This window comes from Stegostoma tigrinum, chromosome 32 (genome assembly GCF_030684315.1).
Source record: "Stegostoma tigrinum isolate sSteTig4 chromosome 32, sSteTig4.hap1, whole genome shotgun sequence".
Classification (NCBI taxonomy): Eukaryota; Metazoa; Chordata; class Chondrichthyes; order Orectolobiformes; family Stegostomatidae; genus Stegostoma; species Stegostoma tigrinum.
In genome coordinates this window covers 1,813,439-1,836,310 of record NC_081385.1, presented here as the reverse complement: position 1 = coordinate 1,836,310, position 22,872 = coordinate 1,813,439, and the positions used below count along the sequence as shown (strand labels likewise).

The window sequence follows — 22,872 nt, the reverse complement described above, 5'->3', positions numbered from 1 at the left end:
TTATGTTCTGTTAAAGGATATATTAGTATTGAAAATAACCAAGTAATAAAACAATTGAAATATGATTTTTTCCCCATTTGTAGATTGCTGATTTTAAATTGCAGTCTCATTTTAATCATCATTACAATACTACTATTCAGTTTGTTAGTATCTAGAGAACTGTACAGAAATTAGTGCCTTGTTCTTGAAGAAAGTATTCCCAGTGCTAAACTCATTGCAATAGCAGATGTTCCTTGAGCAAGAATGGCTCTGTGTGCATCAGTAGCAAACCAAGGACATTGTTATGTGATGTACTAACGTACGTTTGGGCCGTCATTTTGTGTGAAGCGTGATCTACCTGAAGCTGAAGAAGATGGTAACCATGAAATGAGAGCAACCAGTTGCAAAGCGGAACCTGCAGGGCAGGGGCAAGGACATGTCATCCTGCTTCTAGCTGGCTCTTTCTGATAGTTGCCTACTTTTGTATGTAATTTGAACTTCAAAATACAGTCTTTTGAAATTTTCAGAAAAGGATTCAGGACAGTGCAGAAGTCACCATTGGGTAGAGGAGTGGAACCACCATCGGCGATGAATCTCAAACAGAAATTGTTTGAAAAACTGAGCAGATCTGGCAGTATTCTCGGAGAGAAAGCAGAGTTAATGTTTTGGGTCCAGTGACACTTCTTCAAAATATATCTCTCTACAGTGCTGCCTGACTTGCTGAAATTTTCCAGTATTTTCTATTTGTGTTTCTGATTTCCAGCATCTGCATTTCTTTTAGTTGTTTCTTTGTTTGGTATAGAATGATGGATCACTAACCTAACATGGAAGTTGAATGATGGAGGTAAACTGGCAAAGAGCAAGAAGGGCCAGGGGAGGAACTTTGAATGAAGACCATGGAAAGTACAGGAGTGAACAAAGCTTTGAAGAAGAGCTGCAAAGAAGATAAATATGGATGGATTGAGTTAAAAGGCATGGAGAGATGAGACAAATTGGAATGGATGCAATACTCTGTACAGGATTGCTGGTGCCAGAAGCAGGACCGATGTAACAATCAAGGATAAGGACGGCAGGACTTGATTTTCAGATGAAGACGATAGAAAATTTTTGGGACAGCTTTAATGAGCCCAACAGCAATTCCACATTTGAGTTTGATAACAGACTCACACCTTAGAAACTGAAAATCACTTGGGAGAAGTTGCCACATTAAAGATCCAAAGAGCCATCAAGAGCCTGAAGAACAATGATGCACCTAGGATGGATGAAATTCCAGCAGTGATGTAGATACTTGGTAAAAACATTGTTACAGCAGAGCTTATGATTAGCAATCTGTTGTCTGCATCCCAGACGAATGGAGACAAGGTATGATCCTCAAGGTGCCAAAGAAAGGGACCATAACAACTGGAGGAGCGTAATACTTGTCCAAAGATTCAGAACTAACATGACATCAGATTATAGTCAAGCAAGTTGATTTGAAATTGCAAGCTTTCAGAGCACTGATCCTTCATCACTTTACCTGACAAAGAAAACAGGAATCTGAAAACTTGTGATTTCAAATTATACCTGTTTAAATTATAAACCTGATGTTTTGTGACTTCTAACTTTGTCTGCCCAGTTCAACACCTGGACCTCCAATCCTCAACAGATGGACAGAAAAGTAGACAGTTCTTCTCTTTTGTGAATAAGTCAAGCTTCTGGGTTGGCAGGTCATACTGCAAATAGATCTTCGCAGTCAGGGACATTAGAAGCAGAGCCTGGTATATCAGTATTCAAATTCAATGATTTCAAGAAGGGTTTTAATAACATCAGTCACCAAGCACTATGGTATATTACGGTATGATATAGCACCACTCAGTGTATGCTGACATCTTCAAAACCTTGTAGTGCATCTTTAGTGCTGCATGAAGAATAGCACAGGGACTACAGACATTTTGCAGATTATCACAGAAGTGCAGATGGTTTGCGTACTCATCCTTTTCTCTTGGTTGTTGATTTTATAATGGAGATCATAATGATGGGTACAAACCATGGTATCCAGTATATATCACAGATTACATTGTCTATCTAGCTGAGGAACTGTGCATACTCCAAAACACCGTGACCGGTCTTGAACTCGGCACCAAGATTGGTCTGTTTAGTAGCTGTGATAAAATGAGGACATTGGCAATTGGCTGGCAGCAAGGCCCTCCTGCCACTTACAGGCAGTCAAACAATAAAGGCGTCAATCATTTTGTTATCTAGAAAGCAACTGCTCCAGGGAGGATCTTGTAGAAATCAATGTTCACACAAGAATTGGCTAACCAGAATCAGCCTTCCAGTGGTTCCACGTGATCTGGGCATCCAATGCTATCAACATGGCCATGAACCTGTGACTCTACATTTTTATATTAGGACAAACTGCAACTTGTGTCAGTGAGACATGGAAGAGAACAACAAAAGTGTTGTGCAAGTTGGTAATCATTCAACAGGCTGTCTGTAAAATCTTGAAATCACATGGAGAGATAAGCAAGAGATGCTACAGAAAGACATCTGACAGAATTCAGATTGGCAGCACATATGCTTTTCCTTCCTGGAGTACATCCCACCAGAGGAACAGTAGAATGGACACCACCAGATAGCAAAAGAAGGCTGGCTCATCCAAAAAGGCCTGATGAAATATTTTTGAGGAGGAACTTCAAAAACGATGTAATCTGAGCAGAAGTGAAAGAGATTGCAATGGACCAAGCCCAGTGGTAGAATCTTGTTGCCCAAAGTTCCTGTGGTACTGTGGTGAGGCAAAGATTGTCTAAGACTACTTTTCATTCTGGAAAATACCAGTTCAATTTGTAATTTTCCCCCATTTGTCCTGAACCCCCCCTCCTATTTTATCGACAAAGCTCAGAATTTGGCTTATTGCTTTTCTCTCAATGTTACTTGCGTGGAGCTCAGTGATGTGATAAGTTGAACCTACTTCCCTAATCTGCGGAACTGTGTTCGGTGCACAACAGTAATAAAAACGGAAATTGCTGGGAAAACTCAGCAGATTTGGTAGCATCTGTGGAGAGAAACCAATGTTAACATTTCAGGTCCAGTGACCCTTCTTCGGACCCAAAACATTAAGTCTGGTTTCTCTCCAAAGATGCTGCCAATCTTGCTGAGTTTTTCCAACAATTTCTGTTCTTGTTTCTTATTTCTAGCATATGCAGTTTCCTCTGTTTTTAACTCTCTGACAACAGCTGCTTTAAATGGGTAGGAAAATGAGAAATATCAGCCATCACATCATAATGCAAAAGTGACTGCATGGTGGCAAGCACTTTCAATTGTAGCAACTTTAACAGCACCTCCTGGTTATTATTAGATTTTAGCTTTTTCTCTCTTATATAAGTGCATATATGTTGAATCTGATGGTGTATTTCTCTTGGAGAAAAGCAAGAGTAGAGGTTAATAGTAGAAAGAGAAAGTTTGGACTAATTTTAGCACCAGATCTGGTAAGTAAGGGAAAGTATGCTTTCAGCTTGGTTATTGATCTCAAAAATACACTTAATTTCTTGAAACCAATTTCACCCTGACCTGCAGCATCAGCTCTGATGAAGGGTCTAGGCCCGAAACGTCAGCTTTTGTGCTCCTGAGATGCTGCTGGGCCTGCTGTGTTCATCCAGCCTCACATTTTATTATCTCTGAGTACTTAATTGGGTATGGCTGGACAGTATTAATCGTGCATTTCCTTTCTACATACTTCAACAAAGAGAAAGAGCTTGTTCAGCTGTAACGTAATTATTCAGAAAACATTTGACTGTCAATATCTTGCAACGTAACTGGCTATTGCAGAGGATATTAGGGTGCTGCTTAAACTCTGAAATAAAATGTTGTTATTCACACTGTGAAACAGAAATATTGAAGAGGTTTGGTAATAACAAAATAAAGTTACTGGAAATGTCCAGCAGGCCTGGCAGCATCTGTAAAAGAAAAAAAGTTGACGTTTCAGGCCCAGTGGCCCTTCCTCAGAACTGCTGGTGACTGGGAAAATGTCAATTTATGTGCAGAGAAAAGGGGAGGGGGAAGGGGGCAGAGAGTAAACAATAGGATAGAGCCTGAAGAGTGAGAGAAGAGCAGTTGGACAGACAGAGCTGCTAACAATCAGATTGGGTGGGTGGATAGCTGTTAATAGGGACTATTAGTGACTAATAATAGGTGGCGTGTAATAACAGGCTCTGTGGTAACAAGGCCTGGTGTTTGGAATGAGGGTGCTGGGACATGGGAGAGTGTTGGCCCTAAAATTATTGAACTCCATATACAGTCCAGAGGGCTGCAGGGTTCCCAAGCAGAAAATGAGGTGTTGTTCTTCCAGCTTGTGTTGAGCTTTGCTAGAACACTACAGCAAGCCAGAGACAGACATGTTGGCCAGGAAAGAGGGTGGTGTATTAAAGTGGCATGCAACGGGGAGTTCAGGGTCTTTTTGCGAGCAGTACGTAGATGTTCTATGAAGTGATCACCCAGTCTACACTTTGTTTACCCACTGGAGAGGAGACCCCTAGGCCTTGATACCACATAGCCTGCCATTACACACTACCTGTTAGTAGTCACTATTAGTCCCCATTAACAACTATTCACCATCTCAGCCCTAATCATTATCAACTCTTTGTCCAACTGATGTTCTCCCTCTTTTGGCTCTATCCGATCGTCTACTCCCTACACCACCCCCTTCCCTTTTTTCTGCGTATAAACTAACGTTTACCCTGCCACCATTGGTTCTGAGGAAGGGTCACTGGACCTGAAATGTTAACTTTTTTTTCTTTCATAGGTGCTGCCAGACCTGCTGAGCATTTCCAGCAACTTTGGTTTTGTTCCTGTTTTACAGCATCCGCAGTTCTTTTGGTTTTTATTTGGTAGTAAGAGACTTATTTGATGCATCTCATTTCACGATTAGGACATGACTTTGAATGTAACCACGATTATTGCTTTAATGTGCAGACGTTCAACAGATGAAAGTGAAGGCATGTGAATACTGTCTTTTCTACTGATAAGTGATGTGGAGTACAGCATTAGTAAATAGTTCATGAAATCATAAATGTTTGTAACATTTAAAATTAAAAACTTTCCCTGTCTTAGCTAGCCGTTTTCTATGAAATTAGTTTTGATAGTGTCAACTCGGCATCTCAGTGGGTGAAATTCCACAGCAGAATAATTCTCTCGGTTTGGCATAAATTTGGCAATCTTTAAGAACAGAATGCGTGAAAAATGGAGGCAACAAGGTGAAGACAGTCGTCAAGGATCATCACATGAGTGGGTTGACCTGATGAGTAATTGGGAGTTTATAATTGCCATTTGTGAGATTAGTGGTTCCTAAAAGGTCAACTAAAACATTTGAAAAGTTAGTTCCGAAAGTACCAGTTAAATCTTGAAAATGCAAGGGCTTCTCCAGTTCTTCTCCTCCCCTACAGTTTTTTGTTTTTAATTTTGCTAAGTACAATACTTCGTCAAGTACTTGAATTAGATCAAATACACTACGTCATCAAATAGGATTGAATCCCTGGATGTGATTCTGTTTGCTACTGTGGTTGAAGAATGGCAATTCTATCATTGATCACTGTGAGGCATAAGCATTGCTTTACAAATTGCAGTCTGACTAATTTCTTCAAGGACTGCATATCTTGTGGATACAGGACATTGCCTTTTGTGGTTGGTATTGATGTAGAAGACAGTTAGATATTAATTGTAACAAGTGAGTTGTACTTATTGCGCCATATGTTTCTGTTCCTTAGCCATGGTCGTCATTGCTCAGGAACTGGAACTCATTAGCTGTTACTCACCCAGGATACATGGCCTTCTTAACCTATGATGAGGTAAAAGCAAGACTCCAGAAATTCATCCACAAACCTGGGAGGTAAGGAATTTAAGACCTACAGTGTTTATGGGGGTGGGTCGAGTAGAAAGAGGGAATCAGATTTTTTGCAGCATGACCTAATTAACAAGTCATTTTTCTTTGGCAAATTTCTGCTTCCTGTAACTGAATGGGAGATTTTTTTAAATGAGAAGAAAAGAAAAATATTTCCTTAAGTCAGCTTTTATGAAATGGGTGGAATTATTCAATGGTAGGATCTTGCATGGTGAAATTTTCATCTTGGCTATTGTTGGTTGAAAGCATTCAAAAATGCCAGAAGGAGAACACTCAACTCAACTCATGATGTGGGTTGCTTTTCAGACTGGAGGCCTGTGACCAGCGATTTACCACAAGAATCGGTGCTGGGTCCACTGCTTTTTTTATGTATATAAATGATTTGGATGTGAACATTGGAGGTCTGGTTAGTAAGATTGGAGGTGTAGTGGACAGTGAAGCAGGTTACCTCCAGAGCACAACAGGATCTTAATCAGATGGGCCAATGGGCTGAGGAGTGGCAGATGAAGTTTAACTTAAATAAGTATGAGATACTGCATTTTGGAAAGGCAATTCAGGGCAGGACTTATACACTTAATGGCAAGATTCTAGTGAGTGTTACTGAAAAAGAGACCTTGGAGTGCAGGCCCATAGTTCCTTCAAGCTGGAATCACAGCTAGATAGGATGGTGAAGACGACGTTTGGTATGCTTGCCTTTATTATTCAGTACTTTGAATATAAGAGTTGGGAGGTCATGTTGCAGCTGTACAGGACATTGGTTCAGCCACTTTTGGCGTATTGTGTGCGATTCTAGTTTCCCTCCTATAGGAAGGAAGTTGTGAAAGTCGCAAGAGCTCAGAAAAGATCCACAAGGTTGTTGCCAGGGTTGGAGGTTTTGAGCTATAGGGAGAGGCTGAATAGGCTGGGGCTATTTTTCCTGCACTATTGGAGGCTGAGGGGTGACCTTAGAGGTTTATAAAGTTATGAGGGGCATGGACAGGGTAAATAGACAAGGTCTTTTCCCAGGGGTAGTAGAATCTAAAACAAAAGGGCATAGGTTTGAGGTGGGAAGGGAAAGGTTTAAAAGGGACCCAAGAAGCAACATTATCATGCAGTGGGTGATGCGTGTATGGAACGAGCTGCCACGGGAAGTGGAGGAGTCTGGTATGATTACAGCATTTAAAAGGCATCTGGAGGGTATATGAATAGGAAAGGGTTAGACGGATAGGGGCCAAATGCTGGCAAGTGGGACTGGATTTATGTAGGGTTTCTGGTTAGCATGGACGAGTTGGACTGAAGGGTCTGGATCCTGCTGTATGCCTCTATGACGCTGTCAGATAGTTGTGATTGAATCTACTTCCACCGTACCCTTGGTGCTGTCACGATCCTTACTGCTGTTGTAAAAATGCTTCACCTTGCTTTTTTTTGTTCGCCAGTCACCTTCATCAGTGTCCTATGCTTCCTGACCGTTCTGCCAAAGGGAATATTTTCTCTCTATCTATTCTTTCTAGATTCCTCAGTATTTTGACAAGCTTTGCTTAAATCATCTCGACCTCTTCTCTTTCGAAAGCACCAACCCTAGATTGTACATCTGCCTATGCAACTGAAATCTCTCAATTTTGGAGCTCATAAATTTTGACTCTTCTTTTATAATACATGCTTCCTAAAATGTGTCCACAATTAATCACACTGCTCCAGTTGAGAGATTTTTTGTTTCAAAAAAGTTCATTATAACTTAGTTGACTTTGTACCAAATGCTTGTACTAAATCTCAATATTTCAACCATCTTCTCAACCTGCCTTAATATCTTCAATAATTTGTATAAATTCTCCCAGATGTTTATGTTCCTTCACTTGTTTTAGAATTGTACTCTCTATTTTGAAGTTTCCTCTGGGTATTCAAGTTTCTTCCCATAGTCCAAAGATGTAGAGGTTACATGGATTCACAATGCTGAAATTGTTTGTATAGCTTGGCGGCTCAGTGGTTAGCCCTGCTGCCTCCCAGTGTCAGTGACCTGGGTTCGATTCCACCCTCAGGTGACTGTCTGTCTGTGTGGAGTTTGCACATTCTTCCTGTGTCTGCGTGGGTTTCCTCCGGGTGATTCAGTTTCCTCCCATAAACCAAAAATGTGCAAGTTAGGTGGATCGGCTATGCTAAATTGCTCGTATTCAGGGATGTGTAGATTAGGTGGGTTTTGAGGGATGGGTCTGCGTGGGATGCTGTGAGTGGCGGCGTGGATTTGTTGGGCTGAAAGGCCTGTTTCCACAATGTAGGAATTCTATTATTCTAGGATGTGCAACTAGTTGGGTTAGCCGTGGTAAACGTGGGATTCTGGGATACGATTGGGGTCTGGGTAAGATGTTGTTCGGATGGTTGGTGTGACCCGATGGGACAAATGGCCTCTTTCTGAACTATAGGGATACTAGATTCTATCATTATACAGCTTCTCTTTATACTTCCCACCAAAATCTATCATTTCACAATTCTGTACAATAAAATCTGTTATTTATCTGCCCATTCCACCAGTCAGTAGATTTCCTCTTAAGTTTATCACTATTGTCTTTATAGTTTCAAGTGCTTTTATATTCTACAAATTCTTTGCAACAATCTGCAATTTTTGTAGTCATGCCATTTATCCCCAAGTTCAGATCATTAAAATCTTTCTAGAAAAGCAGTGGTCTTTATACTGAACCCAGGGACAACCATATCATCTTGCATTCCAAATGCTAACAGAGTAGATGTACCATAAGCAAGATGCTCCACCATGACTTCTGCTGGAAGAAATACAACTAACTGAAAGTTTTCCCCCAAGGCTTTCAGCCATTACTTAAAATCTAAATGGCCAAGCATGTTTCATGCAAGTTTTGAGCAATCTACTTATTAGGTAATTCATATCGAACTATATTTTTTGAATATTCACAGGATATCCTGGAAAGTCGAGGTTTATTTTCTAAACCTAAATGCTCTGAGAAGTGGTGACTTAGTATGCCATTCTTTCACTGTCACTGGAAACTCCATTGCTAGTAGAGTGAACTGTAGAAATTCGAAGGTGATTTACCATCACTACCTCAAAACAAATAGGCAATAATTGTTGGTTATTTGTCAGTGACACACTAACCTGAGGAATGCATTAAAAGAAAAGAGTGAACTTCCAAATCTGACCTACCAAAGCATCTGTAGTTATACTATAAATCATCAAATATAACTTCCATTTTTTTTCTATTTCTATTCGTTTAGAATTCTTCCATTTCTATTCACTGCTACTGTTTCTCGGCACTCAGCCAACCCTGTGTTCATTTTGTCACTTTCCCTACTATTCCACTGCCTTCAAATCTATGGTGTTGGACATTATGAAATACTTTTTGCAAGTTCATGTAAACCACCTGAAGCACATAACCTTCATCAATCCTCTCTGTTACATCTAGAAAACCTCAAATAAGCTAGTTAAACATCATTTGCTTGAAGAAATTCATACTGATTTTTCTTTATCAGTTGGCCAAGCAGCTGTTAATTTTTTTTTCCTGGCTTATTGTTTCTAAAAGCTCTCCCACAATTGAACTTAAACTAATTGACCTCACTCGATCCCCAGCACAACAAATGATTTTTACATGATGTGCTGTAGCAATTCACCAAGACGTTTGCAGATTTGAAATATATACTGCCAGAAGGACAAGGGTACAGGCCCATGATGAAACCACCAACTCCCTTTCAAGTTGCATGTCCATCTTATTTGGAAATGTGTTGCTGTACCTTCATCGTTGCTGATCAAAATCTCGGAACTCACTGTGTAACAGCAATGTGAGATGATTTTTCACCATGCAATCTGCAGCAGTTCAGGAAGGCTCCAACACCACTTCTCAGGGCATTTAGGTTTAGACAATAAACCTCGACTTTCCAGGATATCCTGTGAATATTCAAAAAACTTAGTTCGATATGAATTACCTAATAAGTAGATTGCTCAAAACTTGCATGAAACATGCTTGGCTATTTAGATTTTAAGTAATGGATGCCGGGAATGTAATAGCATTAATGATAGGAAATAATGATGTATTCTATTATTTGCATATGCCAGGATTGACTCTGTCGCCAGAATAATGTCATTGCTACTTCTAATGATTATCCCAGTAAATCAATTGTAGAGGTCAGAGAGATATTCCTAAAGGTGAGGGAAGAAGCAGCAAATCTCTTTAACAATTAAATTCTCTGTTTTGTGAAAAGTTGGCACTTAGTTTATTACTACCCATATAATTCCAAAATAAACTTCTGAACAGCCTTCACAGAGGAGTATACACCACCTATCAGCTTAATTTTTTGCTAAAAAATGGGTAATGCGATTTGACCTTGCTTGCTCAACATCTTCATTGTGAAGCAGTTATTGTACTAAAACCAGCATCATTCCAGAACATCTGAATCACTACTTTTATTCACAGAATGAAACAGTAGCGACATTAAGTTAATGAAAAGTCATGGATTAATGTTAGTTTTATTTCATTCACCAGCAAGACTGCCAGGGAGTGATGTTTTGGCTTTGGGATAATGCTTTTGTTGATGTGATGCTTCTTTTCTCTTATTGCAGTGCCCTATTTTGTGATGGAGATGCATAAATAAATGAATTCTTATTGTAGGAAATCCTTCACACATTTTACTGAATAAAAAGTATTGGGAAAAGTACTAATTTCTTGAAACAACAATATGTTAGCAAGGCTAAAATCTGTATAGGCCGCGACTACAAAACTTAACTGGCACGAATCAATATGAGCGTAGTTTATGGTATGTTTCACACTTTAAGATGTACTCGTTCACCACATAGATTGGTATTGATGTGTGGAAACCCTCTATGCACCTATTCCTATCCATAAACTCAAATATTTCATGGCAGTGAAGTGATCAAAAGATCATAACTTAATAGATCACCACGTACTAGATGTACCTTCAGCAAGATGGTCTGCCATGACAACTGCTGGAAGAAATATAACTACCTGAAAGTTTTCCCCCAAGGCTTACACCATCCTGACTTCATATGCCGTTCTTTCATTATCACTGGAAACTCCATTGCTAGTAGAGTGAACTGTAGAAATTCAATAATAAGATAATAAAATGTGAGGCTGGATGAACACAGCAGGCCAAGCAGCATCTCAGGAGCACAAAAGCTCTCTGATGAAGGGTCTAGGCCCAAAACGTCAGCTTTTGTGCTCCTGAGATGCTGCTTGGCCTGCTGTGTTCATCCAGCCTCACATTTTATTATCTTGGATTCTCCAGCATCTGCAGTTCCCATTATCACTGTAGAAATTCAATAAGGTGATTTACCATCACTACCTCAAAACAAATAGGCAAAAAAATTTTTTTCTGATGAAGGGTTTAGGCCCGAAACATCAGCTTTTGTGTTCCTAAGATGCTGCTTGGCCTGCGGTGTTCATCCAGCTCCACACTTTGTTATCTTAAGCAATAAATATTGGTTATTTGCCAGTGACACACTAACCTGAGGAATGAATTAAAAGAAAAAAATGAACTTCCAAATCTGACCTGCCAAAACATCTGTAATTATACTATAATTCATCAAATATAACTTCCTTTTTTTTCAGCTACATATTCAGGTTGAGCTGCACCAGGCTTGGCCAATGGGCAATTGGTTATGTCACAGCTGACGGCAACATTCTTCAAACAATCCCCCATAACAAACCTCTCTTCCAGGCTCTGATTGATGGATTCCGTGAAGGATTGTAAGTTCACAAATGTTTCTTTGTGTTATAATGTTACAGATATAATACTCTACTATAATGTTAGCTTCGCTTTCAGTTGCATTTAAAATTTCCCCTTAAAATGTTGAAACTGTTCAAATATCTCTTGACTTACAAATTATGGCTTTTGTGTTTGACTCAAATGTGGCCCAGTTTCAACTCTGTGCAAGCGTCATTAAATTAAAATTTGAATATTGTGACTAATTACTACAAAGAACTTAATATGATCTTTTATCTGTTTATATTGTTTAAAAACAAACTGTTGGAGAAATTCAGGTCTGACAGCATTTATGGAGAGGGAAACAGAATTAACATTTCAACTCCAATTTGACTCTTCAGACCTGAAAGGGCCTGGAATGTGGTGTTTTGTACACTTGAGGAAAAGCGAATGGAACAGATTGTGAGGGTACCTCTAGTAAAAGACAAAGGAACCTTCCAGTTGCATGTCATTTTAATTGACTACCGTGATCTATGCTAACACTGACTCCTGGGCCTGCTGCCGTGTTCCAGTGAAGCTCAATACAAACTAGAGGACCAACACCTCATTTCCTATCAGGCTAAACAACCTGTTCCTGTTCCTATGTTCCACAACTCCCGACCATGACTTCTGTCTTCTATTATTCTTGCATTCCTCCACTTCCCCTCCAGACATCTCTTGTTTGTGTCTTGCTCACCTTGCCTTAGCAGAGCTAACTCACTTTCTCCTTCTTACACCTATCATTTATATTATTTGCATCATTTACACATTTTACATCTCTTGCTCTCCCTCTCTGTCACCCTCACTTGCTCTCTCCTTTATGACCATTAGCACTACCTTTTGGCTTTTCAGCTGGACATGTCACAGCTTGTTCTACTTGGTCCTCCTCTCCCTCTGTCGACAGCATAAAAACCCCATCATTTCTCACCCCTTTTCAGTTATAAGGAAGAGTCATATCAGACTTGACATGTTAACTCTGTGTTTCTCTCTCCACAGATGCTGCTGGACCTGCTGAATTTCTTTGGCACTTCCGGTTTTTATTTCAGTATCTGCATTACTTTTGTTTGTACTTGAATATTTTGTGGTTTACTCAGTTTTTATTTCCATTGAAATCTGAAAAGTTAGATAATTGGATGCACTGATGATGAGCACTTTTCTTTTCTCTTAGATTTTACATTTCACGATTTGGGTATTCTTGGCTAACACTTTTACTGCTGGGATGGAATTCCTGAACTCATTTGTGGTTGCAATGCAACTTGTAATATCAGGCTAGCTTTTAAAGGACGCAGTTTAAACTAGTGCAATAAGTGAACAATCATAAGCACAAACTACTGTCTGAATTCTTTAAGTGATGAAGAGAAATGCCACCCTATTTTGTTTTATCTAAATAGTCAGTACACCTCAACATTGACCTCTTAGCCTATTCCATGTCTTTGAATGAACAGTATTGGTTTCAGCTGCCAGTTATCTGCAGATGGGGATTTGTGCAGCTTCTTCAGTTCTGAAAGGAGTGACTTTTGAAATATTGCTATGTGGTGAATCATCTATTACTAATATGATTTGAAATCCTTTCTCCCTCCCTTCTTTTACTTCAACTGTTGAATGACAGTCAGATGGAAAACCAAGCTATATATTAATCTACAAAAATTCGTTATATATAATTTCCATTTCTGCCCTTTGTAGGGAATGATATGCCTCACCCCAAATGGGCAGTGATCTGGAGGTGCTAGTGTTGACTGGGGTGGAACAGGCCAGGAGTCAGGTAACACCAGGTTACAGTCAAACAGGTTTATTTGAAGTCTTAAACTTTTGGCGTGTGGCTGACTTCACGTGACAAAGACGCAATGCTCTGAAAGCTTGTGATTTCAAATAAATCTGTTGGACTATAACCCAAATGGGCAGAAGTGTGAACTTGGAGATTTTAGGACTACTTTGGAAACTTCCATAAAGTGTAGCCTGTGAGATCCAACTGTTTTCCCAATCTGGAATCTCAATAAATTACATGGTCTTTGTAAAAAGAAATTAAAAATATGATAATCCGTTGTCGCAATCATTGTTCAAAGGAATAAAACACAGGAGGTATTCATAATTCAGTGTTGTTGCTAGATTGGAGTGTTTTCCATTGTTGCTGCACTAGGCTTTCCATGATTTGAATTCCCTGTCATGCTTCTCCCATTATTTGAACTCCTGACTGTTTATGTCAGTCATGAATTTAATATTTCTTTTGAGTAATCACCTGTCAATTAATGCCATTGTATTTTAAACTGGGAGTAGTGTGAATATGACCCTGTTTCTGTGCTTTAGGAGAAAATCCAAAACATTGAAATTCTATTTAGCCTATTAACCTTCCTCCAGTCCAAGTGCATGTGTATTTATTCTATCACTGACTTACCTCCCACGCCAGCTGTTGAGACCCTATTTTAAGGAAACCTAATTTCCTCCTGGATCATTTCTTGAGGGAATATTTGCTGATAGCATTACTGTCAACCATCTCTCAATTTAGCCTAGTTTGTTTTTTTAAAGATTGTAATTGACCCTCAGTTTCATTCTCTATTCCATACATGTCAGTTATCCTATGGAGAGGGGTCTTGTTTTTATTTACATTTTGTCTCAAAGAAGACTTATGAATTTTGTAACTTTTGTGCCATCTATAAACATAACACCGGTGTTCAGTCACTTCTTACTTATGGAAAGTAAGTTATTGTCTTTCATGAATTAGGTTTCTGAAGCGTGGAACCATTCTGATCACTTCTCTGAACCCATTCTGATGCGCCGACACTCTATTTAAGATTGGGTGACTTTAGTTTTGAATAAGTATTATTTTTATGTGGTACAATGCAAGTAAAATTTGTTCTGGTCAGTGACCCTGTGCCCTTCAGTTGATGATGGCGTTAGAAAGCTAAAATAAACAATTTAGACATAAAGTCAAAATTAAATTTCGACAAAAATTCTCTTTACCCGATTTTTCAGTTTTTGCGTCCCAATAAAAGGATGCAAAAAGAATGTGCATTAAGATTCTCCAAGATTCTTGCAAGTGTTGCTATCGTACAAATTGATATTGTGTGTTTCTGTTGTATTCAGAAAAAAATTTAATTTTCTTTGTATTCTTTTCTAGTTACCTGTTTCCTGATGGACGTAGTCAAAATCCAGACCTGAATGGCTTATGTGAGCCTACACCACATGACCATATCAAAGTGACACAGGTATACTTCTGACGTCTGCTTCTGCTCTCTGTGGAACTCAATAGTGCTGTCAACAAAATTACATTGATTTTTGCCATATAATTTTATTTTTGGCTCATCTATAAGCTCCACTCAAAATTTATGGCTAACTGTCATTGTAAGTGCTTCAGCCCAACTTCTGCTCTGATGTCCTGAACACCTGCATTATTAAGAAGGAAATGTTCATAGACTTTACAGACTATTGAACTGATCGGTTGGTAATGGGATTGTTGGTCCCACTTACAACATGTTGCTTCTGTTCATGCATGCATGTGATTCCCCCGAGATGTACGTTGTGGTTTCACCAGGTTAGCAGCTCATTTAGTGAATGTGCTCCTCCTGGTATCATTTCCAACATTCCTCATTGAATCATGTGTCCCCCTCTAGCATATTGATAGAATGAGGAATACTATTGGCCGTTGTGGTTGAATACAGTTATGCTGCTGCTGATGGTGCACAGCACTTCATTGATCCTAGCTGAATCTGTTCTGAGTGTAGTCCATTTAGCATGGTGGTGGTGCCACAAAACACAATGAAGGATTGACTGTGGACAGATTATTCTATTTCAAGAACTGGCTGTGTTCATTAGTACTATAACATTATAGACAGATGCATCTGCAACGGATAGATTGTTGAGCCGGAGGTCAATTCGGTTTTCTCCCGATTCTCTTTGACAATGAGAGAACCCATGTCTGTTGCTATTTCATTTTACCATTTCAGCAAGATACCTGCTTTCTGTCTGTATTTTATTGTTGTGCTCAGCAGTGCTGAAAAAGTCAACAGTGAGAAGAGATGATCAATTACTAATGAGTTTTTAAACATAACGTAAGAACCAGGAGGAGGAGTCAGCAATTCAGCCTCGCGATCCTTCTCTCCCATTTAATTCTATAATAGCTGATCTCATTGCAGAATAAATTCAACCTTGTGCCCACTTCTCATCATCCTTTAAACCATTAAAATCTTGTTTTTGTTTATTTTTATAGACGTATACTTGTCTGTCACTGCAGTTACCACGCATACTATAGAATTTGCATGTCCTCATCTGCAACTGGAGGAGATAAAAGTTCCATAATGATAGCTAATTTAATCCCCGCTTTCTTTCTGGAAGTGACTTACTGTATCCTGGCTGCATTTGGCAGGTGATCTGACAGTGCACAGCCTTTATATTTTCTCGGAGACTTGAACTGAGTTTTCCTTACCTCCTTCCTCCTCTCAACACTGTCTTTTTATTTTCTGTGCACCACTGCTAAAATATTCACCAACTTGAAGATGAATGCCTGTTTTCATTTCTGGATGTATTTTTTTTTACTTTTTAATCACTTGAACCAACTCAAAACTCTATTTTCTGGATACAGTCTCTAACAGACGCATTATTACAGCTCTTACCCACTTTCTTTCACACCCTGTGGTCCAGTAAATTAAGGTTAGAATTTTGAATATGATGGAATGAGCTGAAAAATGTTGTTAGTCATGCGTTCCAGACTGTGTTTGTCCAACTCCAAGTTACTGTGAAATAATTAATGGTTGATCATTTTGGCGTCAGATGTTTAATTCTGGAGCAAAGTTCATGAAATGTTTTATTTTACTATATGTTCTAAATCATCTGTCTTCCTAAATGTAGCATCACTAACTCATTCCTCTTTAATTTCCTACCTTTCATGAAGACTGTTGATCATTACTTGAACTTTTTTACCCTGTATGTGTTATGATAAAAGCTGTAATTTCATTAGCAGAAATTCTAATGTTAAACCAGTGGATCTGTAGCCCCAAAGACCGTTGCTCATTCACAGCATCTTAGTCTACCATCATTCAAAGTATAGTTACTGCTGTTTTGAAACTTGTACACACTTTTTGGGAAATTCTGTCTACATTTTGGTGCACAGCATAACCTTATCGATATTGTGTGCTTGTCTTTTGTCTCCTATTTGATAAAGTTTCCAAATTTCAATGCCATTCTCTCTTGACCTATATCCAAATATTTGACATACGTGGTGAACAAAAGTGGCCTCAAAAGCAGAACCCTGTGGGACATCACTACCTGCTTCTACTTGCTCTGAAATATTGTCGTCGTAAGTTGGCTCTGTGAAGTTTGTCTGCAGTGCACTTGAATGATATAAAGTTGCTCAGTGCAAATTATTACCTTTTTGAGGTTTAGATAGTTAACTTAAACTTCAATGAATTAGATGACCGTCTTAATAAGGTTACCCAGTGCTGGTAATTTACAATTATGTATTCATGATTCAATATTTAAAATGCCAGTTATGGCTTTGGTTTGTGTACAAATTGTGTTGAGTGTGCTTTTGATGGGGAAATGATCCTAAATAACTCCATGTTCCAGTATGGAAAGTCCAGAACCCACATCTGAGATACTGTAGAGCAATTTAGTCATTTTAAGAAATTGTACTTGTGCAAATTTTGTGGCACTTCTCTTCATCCTATTGCCATTCTAAGAGCAAGGATAACTAAATATTTGTGTTTAATTATGTTTATAAGAGGTCATATGTGTGGAAATGTAATTGATTAAAAAAAATGCAAAGTGACTGACCTATCAAGATATTTGGTAAAGCGAGCATATGATTGAACTATTCAGGTTGAGATTCGGTTTGTGGCCTCCATGATTATTAGCCTATCACACTCTGGCTACAAGAAAGGAAAAATGAGCTAGGGTTTCTTTATTTAAATTTTGATCACCCAACTCTTGGAATTAGCCTTTAGGCATGAATAAAATCCCTTCTCCTGTTTCAGTTGTTGTCCATTTTCTCTTTTTTTATATAAGGATGAGTCGCTTGGGTGCAAGGTACCAAACAGCAGTTGGTAGCTGTGGAACTGCATCAAAGTGGTACTTTTTCAGGAGATAGAATAAACAATTGAATTGTTTTATTATTGAACTTTTGCCAATACAAAGATATAATCCTCATCTTTTTGATTTGCTTTTTCAAGGAACAATATGAACTGTATTGTGAGATGGGCTCCACCTTCCAGCTTTGCAAGATCTGTGCAGAAAATGACAAGGATGTGAAAATAGAACCCTGTGGCCACCTAATGTGTACTTCCTGTCTTACATCCTGGCAGGTAGGAGAGAATAATCTACAATTGTCAGGAACATCTGTAACTTATATATGTGCTAATGCAGATTATCATGAAGATGATCTGTTGACATTTCCATTCTATTCCTGTTATATGTAGCCAAAATACAATGCTGAATGTAGATACAACGGGTATTGTAGATCTCAGCCACAAAGTGTTATCAGATTGTTATCAAATTGTTATCAGATAAATGCTCAGAAGATCACCTCATTAAGAACTACTGAAATATGGTTGTTTTTTTAAAAAAGATGCATTCTTTACAGCACTTAAATGTGTTTTTCCAGTTGGTATAGTGAGATGATGGAAGAATGTAGTTAGTTTGAAATAAAATTGTGAACCACACAATGAAATGTCAAGATTGTACCTTTTTTTTCTTGAATTTTAAATATGAACTGAAATAGCACAAGAACTTCTGAACCAAGCATAGTGAGAGGAGTTGCTTTATTTTTAAAAGCATGTTCCTGAAACTCATTGCAGGCGATGTTTACACTGCTTTGTTCAAGGAGTCGGGGGAGCTGTTCGTAGATGTCCAGTGCCAGGGTAGATATGAAAAGTGAGATTTGGCCAGTAACAAGTAGCTTGTTGTCTCACCCCTGCGGTAAAAATATATGAAGGCTGAAAATGTAGTTATTTTTTGCCATCAGTAGCTGTAAGCTTTTTGCCTTAACCAGTAATTAAGAGACTTTGCAGTTAGTGTATCAGTTGTTTTGTGTCTTCTTCGAAGAAGTGAACAAATCTTGAGAAAAGAGATTGAAGAACAGAAAGTCATGGCAAGCCAAGATCATCATATCAGCGAACCCTGTGGACTGGTGCTATTGAACTATGGTTTTCAGTCTTGGCTTCCCACGCACCCCCCTTAAACCCCCCACCCCGCTACTCTTTTATACTAACACTTTTTTAAAAAATTTGTCTCCATCTGTCTGTATATATATGGGTTTTATAAGGAATTATAGTCCTTTTGAGGAGAGCCTTATGTTGATAATTCATAGCTGTTTACTTGTGTTTAGAATTTACTTATTTGTAATAAATGGCATACTGTAAACTAGATGATTTATATTTTTAAAATATAATTTATTGTAAGTTTGGACTTTTTGGTTTTAGAATTAGTAACATGGGCTTTTTGTGTGTCTCAAGTTAATAATTAACTTGTAAGTATTTCTGCACGGTAACTTATTTTAAATCCGAATTGGAGGCCTAATTTTAGAAAGTAGGTCTTTGTGTACGGTGGTAGAGTTTTATGACTGAACAAGAAAAACAAGCTCCACTTCAGAAAATCAGGAGAGTTTTAATATTAAGTGGAACTTGCAGAATTTAAAGAGAGAGTTTTTTGCAGTCTTGCTTTGTGTTTGGAGCAGTCCTTTTAAGTTCTTGATAAAGGTACTGTATAGACCAGTGTTCCTGAGAAGGGCAGGATACAGTAAGACTATAACTACCTTAGAGTAGAGTTAATGAGACTCCCACACCAGAAGTATGGGATTAGCCCTGAAGAGGTTACTTGAAGTTGGATCATTTTAATACCTCCTGGAAGAAGCTATCTGCAGTTCCAATCTATAAGATGTCACAAATGACTTGTACCTATCAAGGTGTTAGATAGAGGGACTGTGGTGTGCACACTGCATGAGTGGTGTTTTGCGTATTATACAAAACCTGCTATCCTTTTGTCAATTTATGATGTTGTTTTGTGATTCAAGGGATTATACTTCTGTGTGTTTAAAAATGTTAGTTTGGATTGTTCTATTCTATTGTCATGATATTTGTTAATAAACTTCAACTTTATTGCTCAAGATAACTCTGCAACGTTGCATGCCTGTATTTTGGACCACCTTATTAAAGCCAAAATATTATGTTTTAAGCCAGGTTTCAGTGTGGAATCTGAATTGTCCTGTGATAACATCACCTGGGATCATCACAGTAGTAATTCTTGATAGTGCAGGAATCTGGTCAGTGTTTTCGTTAACTTGATTCCAACAGACAACTCTGGGAACTTGTGTATTTTGACTAAATCATTATCATTTTGTGATGACCCTGAGAGTAGTAGGGCATCACAATCGGTGCACTTTTCTGAGTGGGTCGTGACAACAGAATTTGCTAAATAATCATTACGGTCATAATTAATCAATCACAAAGTGAAGATATTTTTCATCCTTTTTATTAGTGAGCTGTTTTCAGTCTTTTTGGAATGTACTTTAGCGTGATTATATTGTAGCATTATTTTGAACTTCTTGTTTTAGTTTCAGGTAGTGACAAGAAAAGGAATGATGACATAGATATCATGCTGCATTATATATCTCTGGTCTATATTTCTGGTGCACCATTAATGAAAAGAGGGAAATGTAACTACGGAGGGAAGCAAAGCCAGTTCTTCCTGTCACCGATGGTGAAATACTAGTGTCATTTCAACTAAAGCTTTGCAGAATATCAAATTTGATTTTTGTAAACTTTGCAGTAGTGTTTAGTATATGACTTGGCAGCACTACGGTGGAAGTATGTTTGCATTCTACTGCACAGAAAATTCATAAAACACTCTCTTGACTCTTCCTGAGAACTTTTGCAGAGAGACTTAATTTTAGGAGATTCATCTCATTAAATTCTATGTGCTCCATCTAGGAATCTGAAGGCCAAGGATGTCCATTTTGTCGCTGTGAAATAAAAGGCACTGAACCAATTGTTGTGGACCCCTTTGACCCCAAAGATGGGCCAGGTCAAGCTCGTTTAGGAATGGAGACAATGTTATCCCCGAATTATGAGGATGAAGAAGATGACCGTGCTGATGAATTGTTTATGATGAACAAATTATCAAGTACCAAGGTACTAAAGATTTTTGTGTGCGCATTTTTCAAAATCCAGTTAATGAAGAGTGCCAGGGCTCCTGCTGAGCTGAAATTATGTATTAAGGCTAGCATACAAGGCCAGCTTCTGCCTTGTATCAATAAAATACTTATCCACGAAAACAAATGGATCAAATTTCAAAGAATAACTTTTTACTTATTTGTTGTACCATTCACATTTGAATTATGAACGATTGAACACCTTACTTGTCCTGTAATTTCGATATATTTTAATCTAGACTAGCAGGAAACTTTCTTTGGAAAGATCTAGTATTGGTTTTTAAGGTGTTATTTTAGTTGGGAATGTTGGGCTAATAACAGATTGGAGATTATCTTCCAAAGTCTCTATACATTTAAATTACGAGTCCCAATTTTGGAAAGAGCGTAATCTAAATACTGGCAATGATGTTGAATTATACAGATTCAGTGGTGCCAAATTGCAGTATGCTGGAAGTGAGAAATAGCAGAAAGAATCTGATATTGTGTCGATTTAAATTAGTGCTTTGAAATGAGAAATGGATAGTAAAATTGATAGCTGACAAATCTCATCTCATGTGAATTGTGCCAGAACATTGAACGAGAAAATCTCTTTGTTATCTATTTTATTGTCAAAATTGGCCACACTGCCACCCACTGACAAAACTGGAAGCTGTGCAGATTGAATAATTATTACACAAACAAGCAAAGTGATGACGAAAAGTACAAAGGAAAGCAAAGTTAAAGAGATCCCTGCATTGAATCACAGGATTGTTACCAGAGCAGACAGAAACCGTTTGACCTATTGTGTCTGGACCTATAAGGATTTTGATTCTGTGTCAGTCTCCTGTCCTATCCTCATGAGCCAGCATACAATTTCTGTTTAAATTATCATTGAATGTCTCAATTAAACCTGTCTACACTACACTTCCAGGCAGTGCAACTCCTCACCCTAACTACCCACTATGTGAAAAAAGATTTTCTTTCTGTTTGCATTTCTCCTTCGGCCAAAATCATTTAAATGTTTGACGTCTCATTTTTGATCTTGTTGAAGAAGGAGCAGTTTCACCATATCAACTACAGATCCCTCATGATTTTATGAAGGTTGATTAAATCTTCCGTCAGTCTTCTCCACTGCAGCATAAACAAGCCCCAATTTCCTCCATAACTCATAACTGAAATTTCTTATTACTAGAACCATTCTGGGAATTTTCTTTTCTACTCTCTCCACTGCATTTACAGAACTGCACAGAAGTAGTTTTTGTACAAAATGCGGAGGAATGGGATTGTAGGAGATATAGCAGTTTGGATCAGAAATTGGCTTGCTGAAAGAAGACAGAGGGTGGTGGTTGATGGGAAATGTTCATCCTGGAGTCCAGTTACTAGTGGCGTACCGCAAGGGTCGGTGTTGGGTCCACTGTGGTTTGTCATTTTTATAAATGACCAGGATGAGGGCGTAGAAGGATGGGTTAGTAAATTTGCAGACGACACTAAGGTCGGTGGAGTTGTGGATAGTGACAAAGGATGTTGTAGGTTGCAGAGAGACAGAGACAAGCTGCAGAGCTGGGCTGAGAGGTGGCAAATGGAGTTTAATGCGGACAAGTGTGAGGTGATGCACTTTGGTAGGAATAACCGGAATGCAAAGTACTGGGCTAATGGTAAGATTCTTGATAGTGTAGATGAGCAGAGAGATCTCAGTGTCCATGTACACAGATCCTTGAAAGTTGCCACCCAGGTTGACAGGGCTGTTAAGAAGGCATACAATGTTTTAGCTTTTATTAATAGAGGGATCGAGTTCCGGAACCATGAGATTATGCTGTAGCTGTACAAAACTCTGGAGAGGTCACTTAATTGAAACATATAAAATAATCAGAGGGTTAGATAGGGTGGATAGGGAGTGCCTTTTTCCTAGGATGGTGACGGCGAGCACGAGGGAGCATAGCTTTAAACTGAGGGGTGAAAGATATAGGACAGATGTCAGAGGTAGTTTCTTTACTCAGAGTAGTAAGGGTATGGAACGCTTTGCCTGCAACGGTAGTAGATTCGCCAACTTTAGGTACATTTAAGTCGTCATTGGATAAGCATATGGATGTACATGGAATAGTGTAGGTTAGATGGACTTGAGATCGGTATGACAGGTCGGCACAACATTGAGGGCCGAAGGGCCTGTACTGTGCTGTTATGTTCTATGTTCTAAGTGTAACTGGCATCC

General features: G+C 38.6%; 1 protein-coding gene across 3 annotated transcripts in view; it reads left to right on the top strand.

The window, feature by feature from the left end:
* cbl (Cbl proto-oncogene, E3 ubiquitin protein ligase) overlaps positions 1–22,872 on the top strand; it is a 231,069-nt gene that overhangs the window by 166,547 nt on the left and 41,650 nt on the right. For all 3 annotated transcript variants that reach the window (XM_048562034.2, XM_048562032.2, XM_048562035.2), the window contains 5 exons: positions 5,721–5,842; positions 11,416–11,553; positions 14,664–14,751; positions 17,710–17,841; positions 20,464–20,664. In XM_048562034.2, the coding sequence (XP_048417991.1) occupies positions 5,721–5,842; positions 11,416–11,553; positions 14,664–14,751; positions 17,710–17,841; positions 20,464–20,664 (681 nt within the window). The remainder of the gene's footprint in view (positions 1–5,720; positions 5,843–11,415; positions 11,554–14,663; positions 14,752–17,709; positions 17,842–20,463; positions 20,665–22,872) is intronic.